Below are 14,552 nucleotides of genomic sequence, written 5' to 3'. Positions count from 1 at the left end.
TAAATGTCGTGTTCAATGCACTCGCTGCTAATTAGAGGTCATCTCCCACATTCATCAAGATGCTCTATATAGGCCTAAACTATCTTGGAAATAGTGAAAAGAAATATTAAGTGTAGATTGGACCACAGACCCAACACATTTTTTCCTTAATAGAAGTGTCGCCTGATAGGGGTTTGCCGGTGGTAAAACATTTAATTCGTTTCATGGGAAAGTGTCCCTTTAATAGAGGTGTCCCTGAGTAGTGGTGTCGCAAAGGAGGCATTCGACTGTATACACTACAATTAATCGTATAAACTCTAATTTTAGATCTTAACAGGTATACTGTTAAATTAACCGGTGCCTAACATAGCCTCAAGCATGGCTCTAACTATACCAGAAATAGGCTTGACAAATTTTTCACAGTCAATTTCTATCATTGTAGTGCTATTAATATCAATATCAACACTTCATCACGTTCACACTTGCCTTGTTATTTCGTCTTTTGTGTTTAGAGTTGGTTGACCGTAATTTGGATCTGTCTACACTCTTTTCATGGTCTATGTATTATACTTATTATTTCTATTGTACTGTCACATATATAGTTTCCGGTAGCATTGTGTCTGTACTCACATTCTATACTGGAAGATGGCACTGCGGGGAAGTCTTCTTTTTGTTTCACATTTTGTGCTTCATCTGAACTTTGTACCTGCCGGTGTTTCTATTAAAAGTATTGATTTTATAAAACCCTGATGACAATAATATAAAAGTAGGTACTTGTGACCTGTCTCGCCTACTTGGAACTCCTCTATGATATAAAGTAATAAATGTCTGCAGGTTGAATGTCTTTAGAGGGCGGATTATAATAGGATGTGGGTGCTTCACCTCTACAAGAACCCTATATTCTAAAATTGTTGTTTATTTTAACCTACCATTTATAATCAAATTATGCTACCCGGCATTTTCTTTTACTTTACTGTTATTGTTGTATTTTGTGTATTGTATCTATTCTGAGGTCCCAAATGATCAGCAATTGCTGGATGGATCACCCTCATTAAATATGGTTCAAATAAAAAAAAATAAATAAAAAGCAAATTAGAGATCTAGGCCTATACAACACATTGTTTATTTATGTCAGGCGCAGAGGGAAATGTGAAAGAATGGGTGGGATTTCCAACTTACAAATTTAAACTACACCATGACCCTATAAAAGCAAAAAATCATTTTGGTGAATATTTTTTGCCGTACTAAGTATGTGGCTATACACATTTTTTGAAGAAATCGATATTTTACAATCTTTAGCAAAAGATATAGGACTCTAAGTATTTACTCTTAACGTGGAATACCATTTGAATGAATTGGGATTCAACCTAGGCTAAACGCCAATTGACCAGTTACTTACGTGATATCGATCAAGAAAAAATCGCATTAAGAGAAAAACTACGGGAAGACAGACTTGAATCTAAAAAAAAATAATTTGAAATCAATCATTCATACAAATATTGTATTTCATTTCATACTTTTTAATTTTAAGAGTGTTGTAACAATATGAAAAAACGAAAATATGAAAAAATGAAAATTTGCTATAACAGAACGAAAAAATTATCATACAACAGGGCATGTGTTATTTATCATGAACTATTATTCTATACATGCACTGTATAATTTGATTTTATTTGCAACATCGGTAAAGGATTATCTTGTCTCACATTTAATAAATAGCAGGCACTTAGAAACATAAGTTGAATTACTGATAAATATATAATTATAAACCTAATTGCGTGTTATGAATTACCTGTTTACGAATTGTATATTATGAAAATATAGAGCTTTCGGTTCGTCACGAAGTGACATACTAGTAATCAGAAGTTCATTGTGCGGACATTGGTGTATATGGGGTGGAGCGGGGGTGGGGATTTGAGCGTGTGCTTTCTCACTCAATAAGCTTAGATCCGTACGAAAGCTCAATAATAATAAAATAAACAAAATGTATTTACTATTAACGTTTTTAGATCTTTACTTTGCAAATTTTAGAGTGAGCTTAATTTACATAAATTAGGAAAATTAAAATATCATTAGTTTGAATAGCCTCCAATGTATAAGTATAAATCTTTAACTTCAAATATAGGCCTAACTTACTCTTGTGATTTGTGTCCTTTTTAAATTAATGCATAATCCTCGATTTTAGTATCTTTAATTTTGTAAAAACCTATAACGACGATTTAAAGATGTATTGTCCCCCTGATAAAATAATTCTTTTTTTGTTGAATATGCAAATCCGAAGTCAAACTCAATCGTTAATTAGTTATTATATGCTAAAATATTAGAAAGTCGAACATAAAAAATAGACGATTATATGATCAAAAATATATACTGTATGCATAATACAATTGTACCTTTCAAATGACGCATATAATATAAATTGATTCAATATATAATTAATTTAAATGTGTACTAGATTTATACAAAAAGATGGAACATGAGTCACACTTACGATTTCAAATGTAACAGCATCGAAGGTCCCGGCTTTAAATCCGCACAGAAATGTTAATAAACTGAAACATAGATATTTATATATGTAAACAATTCAATTCCAATTTAGCTTTAAAAAACCTAAAGAAGTTTTTTCAAACTTTTTTTTTCTCCAACATAACGGGAATGATCATTAAAGATGTATTGTCTCCATGAAAAAATAGTTTTTTTGTTGTTGAATATGCCATTTTAATGTCACATAATAGTTATCCACTTTGAACAAAAATTGAATCGAAACAAATTTATTTACCTTAAAAAAATGTAATTTAAAGCAAAAAATAGTCAAATTGGCTACCAGTCAAGAGGTTTTTGGTTGACTTTAACCATTTATTTTGTCATTTTATATGAGAAAACATTATTTATTTCTTTTTTTACGGAAGTGATTAACTTTATTAAAACTACAAAATAACCTATTTAATTAATCATTTTTCATGTTTTTTGGGGACAATACATCTTTAAGTAAATTGTTTTTGTTTTTATTGTTGCGTCAATGAATGAGGGACATTAAAAATAATGGCCTCGGTACATACAGCGCCCAAGACTTTCAGTGGTTTTGGCACCACGAATCACAACCCACACAATCTCAATCCCCCGCGTACGGCCCTGAGCGATAAACTTGTTTTCTATTATCATAGGCCTAGATTTAATGTTTTACTTTGAAGCACATTCACAACAAATTCTAAAGACAAGCTTCTTAACTGTATTACCTGTACTTTTTTAATATTTTGTACATACTTTACATACTGCATGGAAGGCGTTTTCAAATAAATTATAATTATTATTCATGGGCCTAAAGGCTTGTATAACCTATCAAACTTTATGTGACAAAATAGTGCGATGTGTCCAAATGGTAGTGGTATGCCCAAAGATGGTTGTGATATGACATCATGTTCATATGGTTCTTTGTACTGGGCCAGATCCAGAATTTATGTCCTGGAATGGATGTGTATTTTCGTGCTAGTAATATGTCACTAAAGAACAATGAATTTCATAGTATCATATTTTACACAATAGTCGGCGAACCGAGTGATACTAATCAAATTATGATAGGGAGATAACATTCTCCATTTTCTTTTAACTTACCTTACAACTGGGTATATGGAGAGAATAATAAGTGTACGCGTGAAGAAAAACTTTTGATTTTGTTGCAACTTACGAGCACATCTAAAAAAAACAATAACACTTTCAAAGCAAACTATTTTAAACCGTGGGCGCTTGATGGATTTAATTATTTTGAATTAATATTTTCAATTAAAAGGACAGATGTATATAAACCGCAATAGCTGCACTAACTACTTACCCATTTAAATGTGCAACTCCCCACGTACAAAGTAACGACACGGTTGAGATAAATAGTAAAAGACAGCTTATTTGAACTGCTACATTTTCATTCCTTTCAAACGTCTTTAAATATATAAAGAAATAATATAAAGTTTTAGTAAAAACTACTGAGACTATTGGTTGACCCAACACAGGGATCTACGCGTACCGCAAGTAATTTGACCTTGCGTCCAAGTGAGAACCAACTGTGAGTAGGCCTCATTTTAATTGATAAAATTAGTCTGTTAGTCTCCTTATTATTCGTTTAAGTACTTAATTTGCATTCTCATTTTGTTGTTAAATGACTTTATTTTAAAAGTAAATGTTGAATGAACTAATAATTATACCATAACAAAACCATAGCCTCCTTAAGCGCTAAGAAAGTGGAAAGAGATTTGAGAAAGTGGCAACAGTTTTGCACGTTGTGTATCGTCTTTTTGACAAACAAAAGGAAAGAGTGATATTTCAATCTCACTCTTTTTATCAATATTAATCTTTTCAATCTTAATTATCATAATTATCATAATCATCAATTAGTTATCGCATGGCCTGATCGGTAGCAGGTTAAAATGTTTGCAGTTATATAAAAGCCCAGACAAGTTAATTCTTCGGAATGCAATCTATAAAGCACCATTAAAACCCGCAATTGTTCAATCCCACAGTACACTATTGAAATGTCATGGATCAAGCCTAAGAACACAAGTGACAATCAGAACTATCGGCATTTCCTGTATAACAATGTCACTTAAGCTGCGGTAAAAATAATGACAATTCATTTCTACACTTGATATGCCGCCAGAGTCCCCTTGAGGATAACTCGTGTACATAGGTAACATAAAGAATGCTGGTTGACAACAAAGGTGTTGGTGGTGATCTGTGCAGACCACTGTTGACACCATGCCCCCGATTCAATCACAGTCGATGCAAAAGAACCATTTGGTTTCCTCTTTCCCATGGTTTCCTCTTTCCCATGGTTTCCTCTTTCCCATGGTTTCCTCTGTCCCATGGTTTTCTCTTTCCCTGATTTTCTCTTTCTCCGATTTCCTCTTTCACTGGTTTCCTCTTTCCCTGGTTTTATCTTTCCCTGGTTTTCTGTTTCTCTGGTTTCCTCTTCTCATCTTTATATTAGGATCTTACTTCTCATAGAACGTTATCAAATAAAAAGGATGTATTGAGAGGTCGAAATTGTTTAATTAATATAGGCCTAGTTAATAGGACGTGTATTTCAGTTTTTGCCCATTTGGCGTTCCATACAAAAACAAACTGGTGTGCGTGGGCCAACATTCGTAACATATCTCATCTTATTCATCATTTGGGCTTAAAAGTTTATTATGTTTTCATAAATAGAATTGATTTACTAACGGAAATTAAACCATTCTTTACACACAATAAAATCAATTTATGTAGGCCTCATAACTATAGAATTTTCGGAAATTAAGTAAAGTAAAGTCTCCTAAAACCCAGTTTCTTCCGTTGCCAAGAGGGTTTTTATATTATTCACTAAATTTAGATAGACAACGGTAACTCGAGGGCAAACCTAAACATAGCGTTTATATATATAAAATAAATATTTATATTGTGTTGTTCATTAAATTAATATTCGGATGAGAGAAAATACGGAATGGCAAATCTTGTTATACATTCTGCAACCAAGCAAAATGATATAATGTTAATAATTTCCAATAGGCTGATTATCAAAAGAAATGTAATCAATAGTAAATAACGTTGCATGTATCTTCAAGCAATGATAACATAACTTATAATTCGGATAAAAGTTTGAAAGTTTTCAATTAAGTGCTATAATTTATACACAATTGAAAGAAAACAATAATAACAAAAACGGTGTTAAAAGGTTATGTTGTGGTTGAGCAATCGTTGACTTAACCGATCACCGTCTTCCTCACACCATTTCTTTCATATAAATAACTACAAAATATTCAAATTGCCTAACTACCTTATTACCCTAATTGATTTATTATTCTATAGCAAAGAAATTTATAAAATTCTCGAGAGAATTATTAAGCTACTAAGTTAATACGAAGTTAATTCGGCGTAAAAATTGACAAGAAAGGCTAGCGGAAACGTTAACTCCTGATCAAATGCCGAAATAATTAGAGATTAAGTTTTTTTATGAATCTTAAATAGAAATTATAAAGGCGTGGACTTGGATGGTGACCTGTCATTATTCATCAAATTTCAAACATAAATGCAATAATTATTTTGTTTTATTGTATAAATAATCAATTATATTATAAGTAAAAGGTAGATTTGAATTTTTTACTTTTGACGAATTATACAATTATTTGACGAATTATTAAACAATTTTTTCAGGCAATAATTTATAAATATATAACAATAAGTAAATAATATCAGTAACGATTTTAATTTAGAGAAAACGAGGAAGAATTTCGAGCTGTAAATGAATGTAGACCTCTGTCTACACTATCAAACGTTATGTGACAACAAAAATGTGATGTGCCCATATATGGACTCAATGATGTCATATCAGTACCCTATTTGGGCATATCGGGTACCATATTTGGGCATATCACTACCATATTTAGGCACATCACACTACAAACTATGAGAAATCCATTTAAAAAAATGATAAATCATGATGACGGTGAAATTCATTCATATCTCAATTCAATTCAATTTCAATAACATGTATTCAATATTGGTAAGACAAATAATACAAGAATAACAAACAATAAGAAATATTAATACAAAACAAAAACAAGAAAAGGTAAATAAGAGAAAGGAATGCCATCATTGGGGTCATGATTAGTAGTAAAAAGAGAGAAAAAAAAGATATAAAAGCTACCTTAATGAATGCTATATAAAATTATTGTTGGTACAAAATGAATGGCTTCCAATAAGGTGGCGGAGGTGTGGTAGTGTTCATAAGGGTCTATAACAATTTACAGTACGCCTAATTTGCATGCACGTTTGTTGTACGTTTGATGTTATGTCACATTCATAACAATATCACCTAACAAAGATTTCGATACAATAACCGAACAATAACGGTGGACAAGTAACAAAGCTCAGATCATCATAACTATCATCTTTAATAAACTTCGAAGTAAAATATGGGTATAGATAACATTGTATAGTTTCCAATAATGTTAAGCTCCTTTTGAGAAAACTGAAAATGCAAAACGAAAGTTTTAAGCTGCTGGCCCAGATATAGTTTGTGATTGATAAGCCCATTATTTAAATAATAGGGTCTAATCTTAATGACATTCCTATATATTACTTTATGAATAGGTTAATATTTAGGCCTATCTATCATTCATTTTAAATGCTTAACCAATGATCTGTATCATGCCATAACACGACTTTTAAGTATTCTTTTATGTGTAATCAATGATTGTGACAAAGTCTGTCATTCCATTTCGTATTTTTATTGTAATTATATATACATTATTAAAAAATGACTAGGCCTAAATGGCGAAAATGTCCTTACTCAATAATCATTATCATATCATTATCATACCATTAGGAAACTTTCAGAAGACATTTTTGCAAATTAAACGAAATTTTATAATAGAATTTTATAATAACGTATCTTCAAAACCAGATGAACATTTTCAATCATAAACGAAATTCGATTATATTTCAAAACAAATTATTATTTTTTTGTTACGGTTGAGACATCCCTGGAACCGGCACTGAGAATATGCGTTGTGTTTCGTTTTAAAATGGTTGATTTATTCACCGCTTATACGCCTTTTGATATTGCTTTCTTTTTTGGAGACTTATGTTTGAAAGTGCAACCTTTCTACTGTAGGCCTATGTTTGTCAAGCTGTTGTGTTCCTAGGCCCAAGGGATAGGTGCACGTTCAGGTGAAGAATAGAGCGTGTGCTGGTCGGGTGGCATTGTTTGTCACTCCAGCTCTGGAATGTTAGCAAATACTGCTTTCTTTAGGCTGAAGAAAATTGTCATTGCTTTAAACACAATGTAAATAATGTATAATGTATACTAGCTGTATTGTGACCTATGACGACATTCCTCAGAACTAGGACTTATTATTAATCTAGTAATTTCCAACGTCTGTGACACTCTATAGTGGACGGAGGCCTCATGTATATATTTTTAATTCTGTAAATTTCCGGTTTACCTTCTAACCATGGGCCTCTATATTTCCGGTTTCACACGGTATAATGAAAGAAACGCATATCTAGTCTTTTTGTGACAACAAAAATCACGTGGGTATGTGAACCATTGCAGGTATTCTAAAAATTCATTTTTGCTTTTTGTTTAATTTGAACAAGATTATCATTTCTATTTATGTTGTAAGTAAAACTTTACTAAAATTAAAACAAGATTGCGCAATAGTTACGTCACATTGTCGGAATTGAAAGTTAGATAAAATAGGCCTAATGCGTATGCGTAAATAAATTGCACCAGGGAAGAGTAAAGTATGTTTACACTTCCATGCAAATTTGTTGGAACTCCAACAGATAGAAGACAATTATAATATCGTACCGTTGATGGCAGTATATCACACAACGTTGGATATTACAGTAAATCTTCTAATAGTAACCCACACTCTAATAGTAACCCCCCTTCTAATAGCAACCCACACTCTAATAGTAACCCCCTTCTAATAGTAACCCACACTCTAATAGTAACCCACACTCTAATAGTAACCCCACTTCTAATAGTAACCCACACTCTAATAGTAACTCCCCTTCTAATAGTAACCCCCTTCTAATAGTAACCCACATTCTAATAGTAACCCCCCTTCTAATAGAAACCCACACATTCTAATAGTAACCCCCTTCTAATAGTAACCCACACTCTAATAGTAACCCCCTTCTAATAGAAACCCACACTCTAATAGTAACCCTCCTTCTAATAGTAACCCACCTTATAAGTCAAAACAACCCACAAAAAAATTTGGATGCAGCCGTATTTTGAAAATAAGGAGATAATGTTGATCTCGAGAGTGGGGGAGGATTGAGTGTTTTTGAGTTTATAAAATAAAGCTAGAGTTCAACCAAATTTGTTTATTCGTACTGTTTTATTATTTTGCTACGAGTTGCTGACCGAAAAAGTCAGCAACTCATTAGTAATAGTAACTCACTACTCTAATAGTAACCCCCTTCTAATAGTAACCCACCCTAAAACACAATCAAAGAATAATAATACAGGGTTACAATTAGAAAATTTACGGTGGATAGATAAAATATTTATCACTCTATTTGATTTGTACGTTGTAATGGCGCTATAGAATAAATCATTATGAAACAGTGGCGGTGGGCACGAGTCCTCCAACAATATCACCTAATAAAGATTTCGATACAATAACCGAACAATAACGGTGAACAAGTGACAAAGCTCAGATCATCATAACTATCATCTTTAATAAACTTCGAAGTAAAATATGGGTATAGATAACATAGTAACCCCCTTCTAATAGTAACCCACACTCTAATAGTAACCTCCTTCTAATAGAAACCCACACTCTAATAGTAACCCTCCTTCTAATAGTAACCCACCTTATAAGTCAAAACAACCCACAAAAAAATTATGATGCAGCCGTATTTTGAAAATAAGGAGATAATGTTGATCTCGGGAGTGGGGGAGGATTGAGTGTTTTTGAGTTTATAAAATAAAGCTAGAGTTCAACCAAATTTGTTTATTCGTACTGTTTTATTATTTTGCTACGAGTTGCTGACCGAAAAAGTCAGCAACTCATTAGTAATAGTAACTCACTACTCTAATAGTAACCCCCTTCTAATAGTAACCCACCCTAAAACACAATCAAAGAATAATAATACAGGGTTACAATTAGAAAATTTACGGTGGATAGATAAAATATTTATCACTCTATTTGATTTGTACGTTGTAATGGCGCTATAGAATAAAATCATTATGAAACAGTGGCGGTGGGCACGAGTCCTCCCTAAATCATTTTATGGGCACACTTTATCGTATAATAGGCCTATACGTACCGTTAACTTGTACACATACTTATTTGTCACACTTTGTAAAAGCGATATAGATAAAGCTCGACTCATTCAATGGTTATGCTTTTTATGTTATTTTAAGCCTATTTATTTATTCTATCGAATTCCATGAATTTATCAAATATATTAGGCTATAATATTTTATTGAAGTTAAAGGGTATTTCCCGAAAAAATACTTTTATAAATCCGATAGTTAAAAAAACACCATACGATACAAACGACACCTTATTTTCTTCAACGAGTCGTGCACATAACCAATACTATACTTAAATCGAAACTCAAGGAATGGAATGATTTTTATTAGCTTTTTTGTTCTTATACTCACCGAATTCCTTCTAGACAATACATGGAATAGTGAACGTATTAGAAATATTATATGCATATTACAGAGAGGCCCTTAAATGTCTGCCAGTTTAACCCATATATGTCAAGTGTCGTTGACTTGATTGGTTGGTATTGCATCACGTGTCGTGCATTATTTTCTTCCATTTCAACTACTAATATTGCATGGTCAGCTTGTTTTAAACTGCTCTGCCCCACCGAATGTTTGCATGGCATATTAGTCTTCTACATGAGATTATTTCAATTGAATTGAACAGTAATATTTTTTTTTTAATTCGTTGAATTGAGTGACTACCTTCAACTCATGAAAACATCCTCAGCAATCAACTCTTTCTAACTATTTACTATTTCTATATCTAAACTTGTATTTTGTATACGCTGCAGAGAGGGGCAAATTGTTTTCAAATTGCTTACGTACGTAATTAAATAATCACGTCACGAAATGAAATGATTTCACTTCAGCACTATTTCACACTAGTTATATACACATTACTGAGTTATTGTAAAATAGGCATGCAGTATGATCGATTTCGCTAAATAGAAAAAGAAAAGGCTGGAATTTTTGTATAACAATAACAAAAGGGAGCTTCTTTCGATTTGCGATGACCAACGATCAAACTACGTCATGTTAATTCATTGTGCGCATTCGGGGATATTGGGACGTGAATCCTTGTTCCCCACCTCGACACAGATTTGATGGTTTCTAGGCCCAGGCGACGACCGACCACATATTGATTGACCTGACCCCCGACCTGACCTAGGTCGTAAGTCGTCGGTCATCGAAAGCTACCAATGGAATGTAAAATGACTTACACTTTTACTATAAAGAGAGACGAGTTTGAAATTAAACGGGTACACTCCAACGCACAGCAGAGTCTGAAAATAACCAAACAATTAGATATTTTATATATTATTTTAAATATAGATCAATCATGGAGTTATAAATTACCTCCATGGATCAATATAGATAACAAGTATGTTTTTTTAATTGTGAAACTTTCTCACGTCCTATTATTACACCGTACAATACCTGAAATACCAGTATCAATAGTAATTAATGCATACAGATCAATATCTCAGAGACCATAAATCATACTAGGCCCGTTATTTCACAGTTTAGGGTTTTCGCACTCCCACGAACATTCCGCTTCATTTGTTATATTTGTAGTTCATGGTATTAACTTGTTTTAAGCGATTATATAAACAATTTAATGTAGGTACAGGAGGTTTTAAGAGTTTAATAAAGCTCATTTTTCAACCTCAAAATTACGATAATTGACATTTTTTGTTTATTCTATTTATTGGCATTATCATCATTATTCATAATCATTCTATTATTTTCTTCAATCTTTATAAGCAAACTAACCATCACCATAAATACATCAATCATAAGCACTCTTCACGAGTCAATCTGCGCATGCCCCCGTGATTGTTTAATGACTTTTTGACTGGAAAGCTGCGTAGTCATGTGGCGCGTCATTTACAATCAAGCTTGGTTTGCACTATAGGACGCGACGTAACGACGACGTAAGCACAACGCAATTAAGCGTGGTTCCCAACGCAGTTACGTATCGACGCAACGTGCTGCATTGCGTAATCACAAGTGGGAACCGACGATGCAACAGTGCTGCAAACATCGAAGGTTTGATTTCACGCAGGCGGGGGCAAACACAATTATTGGAAGGGCATTTGCTTACGTTGCGTAGATTGCGTTACGTTGCGTCGCTAGTGGTAACCACGCTTTAATCTGATTAACAAATTACTTTCGTTGCGCTTCCGTCTTTGCGTTAGGTCCAGGTGCGAACCAATTTTTACCAGGTCGCATGTCTGTTATTGGTGCCGCAATCTTTTCCGCCTGGTCGTCATCATCGTTATAAGTCAGTCACCGTCATAATTACTTTCATCCACTTCTGGTGTTATCATTCTCATTCGCACTCTCCTCATCGTTACCGTCGTCGTTTTCCTCGTTGTCGGCATTATCATTTATATCATAGTTTTATTACATCATGTGTTTTGCAATGGCCGTCATTCAAATTGAGGGGGTAGTTTGTTAATCAGTATAGTTCCTGTGTGAAACCGTGGAAACTTTACACTCAAGTTTACCTTAAGTTTATAGCTAAGAAAGGTATGCTAAAATGATTATGTTAAGAAATGAATATGTTTGAGAAAATGAATACGTTAAGAACTTAACATTTAAAGAGATGTACTGTATATGTTAAGTTATGAATATTATGAAATGAATGTTTTTAGTAATTTAGAAAAGAACATTTTCTGTGGTTGTACATCGTGACGAGAAATTTGGTATTGTTACGTGTTAGTGCAGCTTGTAGTGTATCTTCGTTATCTCATCAAGGAACGATCATCATCAATGCCGTTATGGTATCCGTCAAAGGTTCGTTCGTTATTTCTGTTTGCATCGTCAAACGCTCAATCAGTATATCATAACATTCTCTATTTCTATAACATTAAATCGTAATATAAATCTTACCAACTTATTGAACATATTCATTGCACGAGAAACCGCCACCACTAACTGAAAATGAATGATGAAATGAACATTATACCAAAGATCGCCTAATTGACAACTTATACACAATCCGCAATCAAGAGGGAGTTTTTGGCATAATAGGTAAAAAACCTCATTTGAGGACACGTTGTTGTTGGCATTGACATATACACAACTTTATTTAAACTGAATAAATGCACTGGTTAGGAAACGTTTGTGGTCCTGTCCAGGCATTTACTTACCCGAGTAAGTTGGTGCAACTCACCAAAGTTAGAGATGTACCCGGTTAAATAATTTTGAACGGGTCATATTATATAGTATTATCAATGTGGTATATAATAAGGTGAATATTAGTACACTGTAAAAGTACTTACATGGTTAAAGATGGTGTAATGGACATACCAAATCATTCCTGAAAGTTGAATAGAAAAAATTAGCTTTAAGTTTGCCGTGTAGGCTATTACTGATCTAGTAGAACAGAAAATAAATGCACTTGCACCGCACATAGTACTACTGAATTAACCATAGAACCTGGTTAAACATTTACAATATTGCAAAATGGTAAGCCTGCGCGCAAAGAAGTTCGTTAATATTTTTTATTTATTTCAAAATCATTAATTTTAAAAAAAAACAACAATATTTAAATGTTTATCTGATGACGTAATCAACTTACCTATTGTTATGTAAGTGGCCGCGTATGATAGTAGTAGCTCCGAGTCGTCCTTCAGTGTTGTCCTCAGGTCAACTTGTAAAGTTTCAGAATTTGGCACAACGGCAGTACTACAGAAAACATGCAGTTCAATTAGTAGCCTTTAGAGCAACGAGATAAATGTCAAGGCTCCTAACGAGAAATATTGAAGTACACGTGCTTCTTACGTTTATAGGTACAAGGCTATGCGGCATAACTATTGCCAATAATAATAATAATAATATAGTACGATTTAAAAAATAACTCACGTGACATCAAGGATAATTAGAGTTGCAACTATGGCAAAAACACCGTCAGAAAAGTCTGAAATAAGAATGAAAATTAGTAAATCCAAGAAGAACCGCCATGATTAAATCTAAAATTAATAAAGGTCAAAGCTTTGAATTGTTCTTGTTGGTGTTGTTCTTGTCTGTTGTTTAAAATGCATTAAATTATATTAGTGACGGGCTCCCCGCTGTCGAATGAAAATTAAACAACTGGGGAAAAGAAACAAGATTATGTTAAGGAAATCTTCAACTACCTAGACTGAGCATGGAGGAATTTTCTCCATTGACTGATAACAGCAGTAATAATGCAGTACGGTAACGGATTATGAATAAGTTTGGAAAGTTTTGTACGGAGAGGGCAGTATTCAAAATAATACGTATATCAGGGTAAACGCACACTTGGTTAACTTTCATACGTAATCTATTGGATGTGAGATGTGAAAATGTAGACCTACAACTCAATATTACGTAACGCCACATTACAACTAGTCGAAGCTATGAGAATACCCGTAAAATTCAAAGCTGTACGTATACCTGTTATAGGGAATAGGTCTATGAGATAGCGTTTTGTACGATTAGACACATTGATCTTATAAAGTATTTGCTTTCTTTTCATGGGTTTCGGTTAGTCCAAGTTCTAGATCGAAATTATTAAACAGATTTTGCCACACATGGCGTTTGGTACGTAAAAAACATGAGCTCGTATTTTTTTATTTTTTTTTTCATTTTAGGCAAATTGCCAAGGATAACCACAAGTGAATTCATTCACTATCCTTCTCAAATGTGGAAATCCCTTTTCACAAGACAAACATATACACAAGATGCTCTACATAAACAAAGACTTATTATTACAAGTCTTTGGGTGTGGAGTTGCAAATTGTCATGAGAAAAAATCCTGACATATGACAGGACTTGAACCCAG

The 14,552-nt window shown here is 33.2% G+C and overlaps 1 protein-coding gene across 1 annotated transcript in view; it reads right to left on the bottom strand.

Moving 5' to 3' along the window:
• LOC144845578 (endosomal/lysosomal proton channel TMEM175-like) overlaps positions 1–14,552 on the bottom strand; it is a 34,304-nt gene that overhangs the window by 1,720 nt on the left and 18,032 nt on the right. Inside the window, exons 11-20 of the mRNA XM_078703007.1 lie at positions 13,613–13,667; positions 13,329–13,435; positions 13,030–13,067; positions 12,638–12,682; positions 10,963–11,025; positions 3,809–3,912; positions 3,592–3,672; positions 2,471–2,531; positions 1,379–1,438; positions 610–697 (exon numbers count right to left, since the gene is read on the bottom strand). Coding sequence (XP_078559133.1) covers positions 610–697; positions 1,379–1,438; positions 2,471–2,531; positions 3,592–3,672; positions 3,809–3,912; positions 10,963–11,025; positions 12,638–12,682; positions 13,030–13,067; positions 13,329–13,435; positions 13,613–13,667 — 702 coding nt within the window. The remainder of the gene's footprint in view (positions 1–609; positions 698–1,378; positions 1,439–2,470; positions 2,532–3,591; positions 3,673–3,808; positions 3,913–10,962; positions 11,026–12,637; positions 12,683–13,029; positions 13,068–13,328; positions 13,436–13,612; positions 13,668–14,552) is intronic.

Source organism: Antedon bifida, chromosome 6 (assembly GCF_963402885.1).
Source record: "Antedon bifida chromosome 6, ecAntBifi1.1, whole genome shotgun sequence".
Taxonomy (NCBI): Eukaryota; Metazoa; Echinodermata; class Crinoidea; order Comatulida; family Antedonidae; genus Antedon; species Antedon bifida.
The sequence above is the reverse complement of the archived record's forward strand: the minus strand, read 5'-3'. Positions and strand labels throughout refer to the sequence as shown.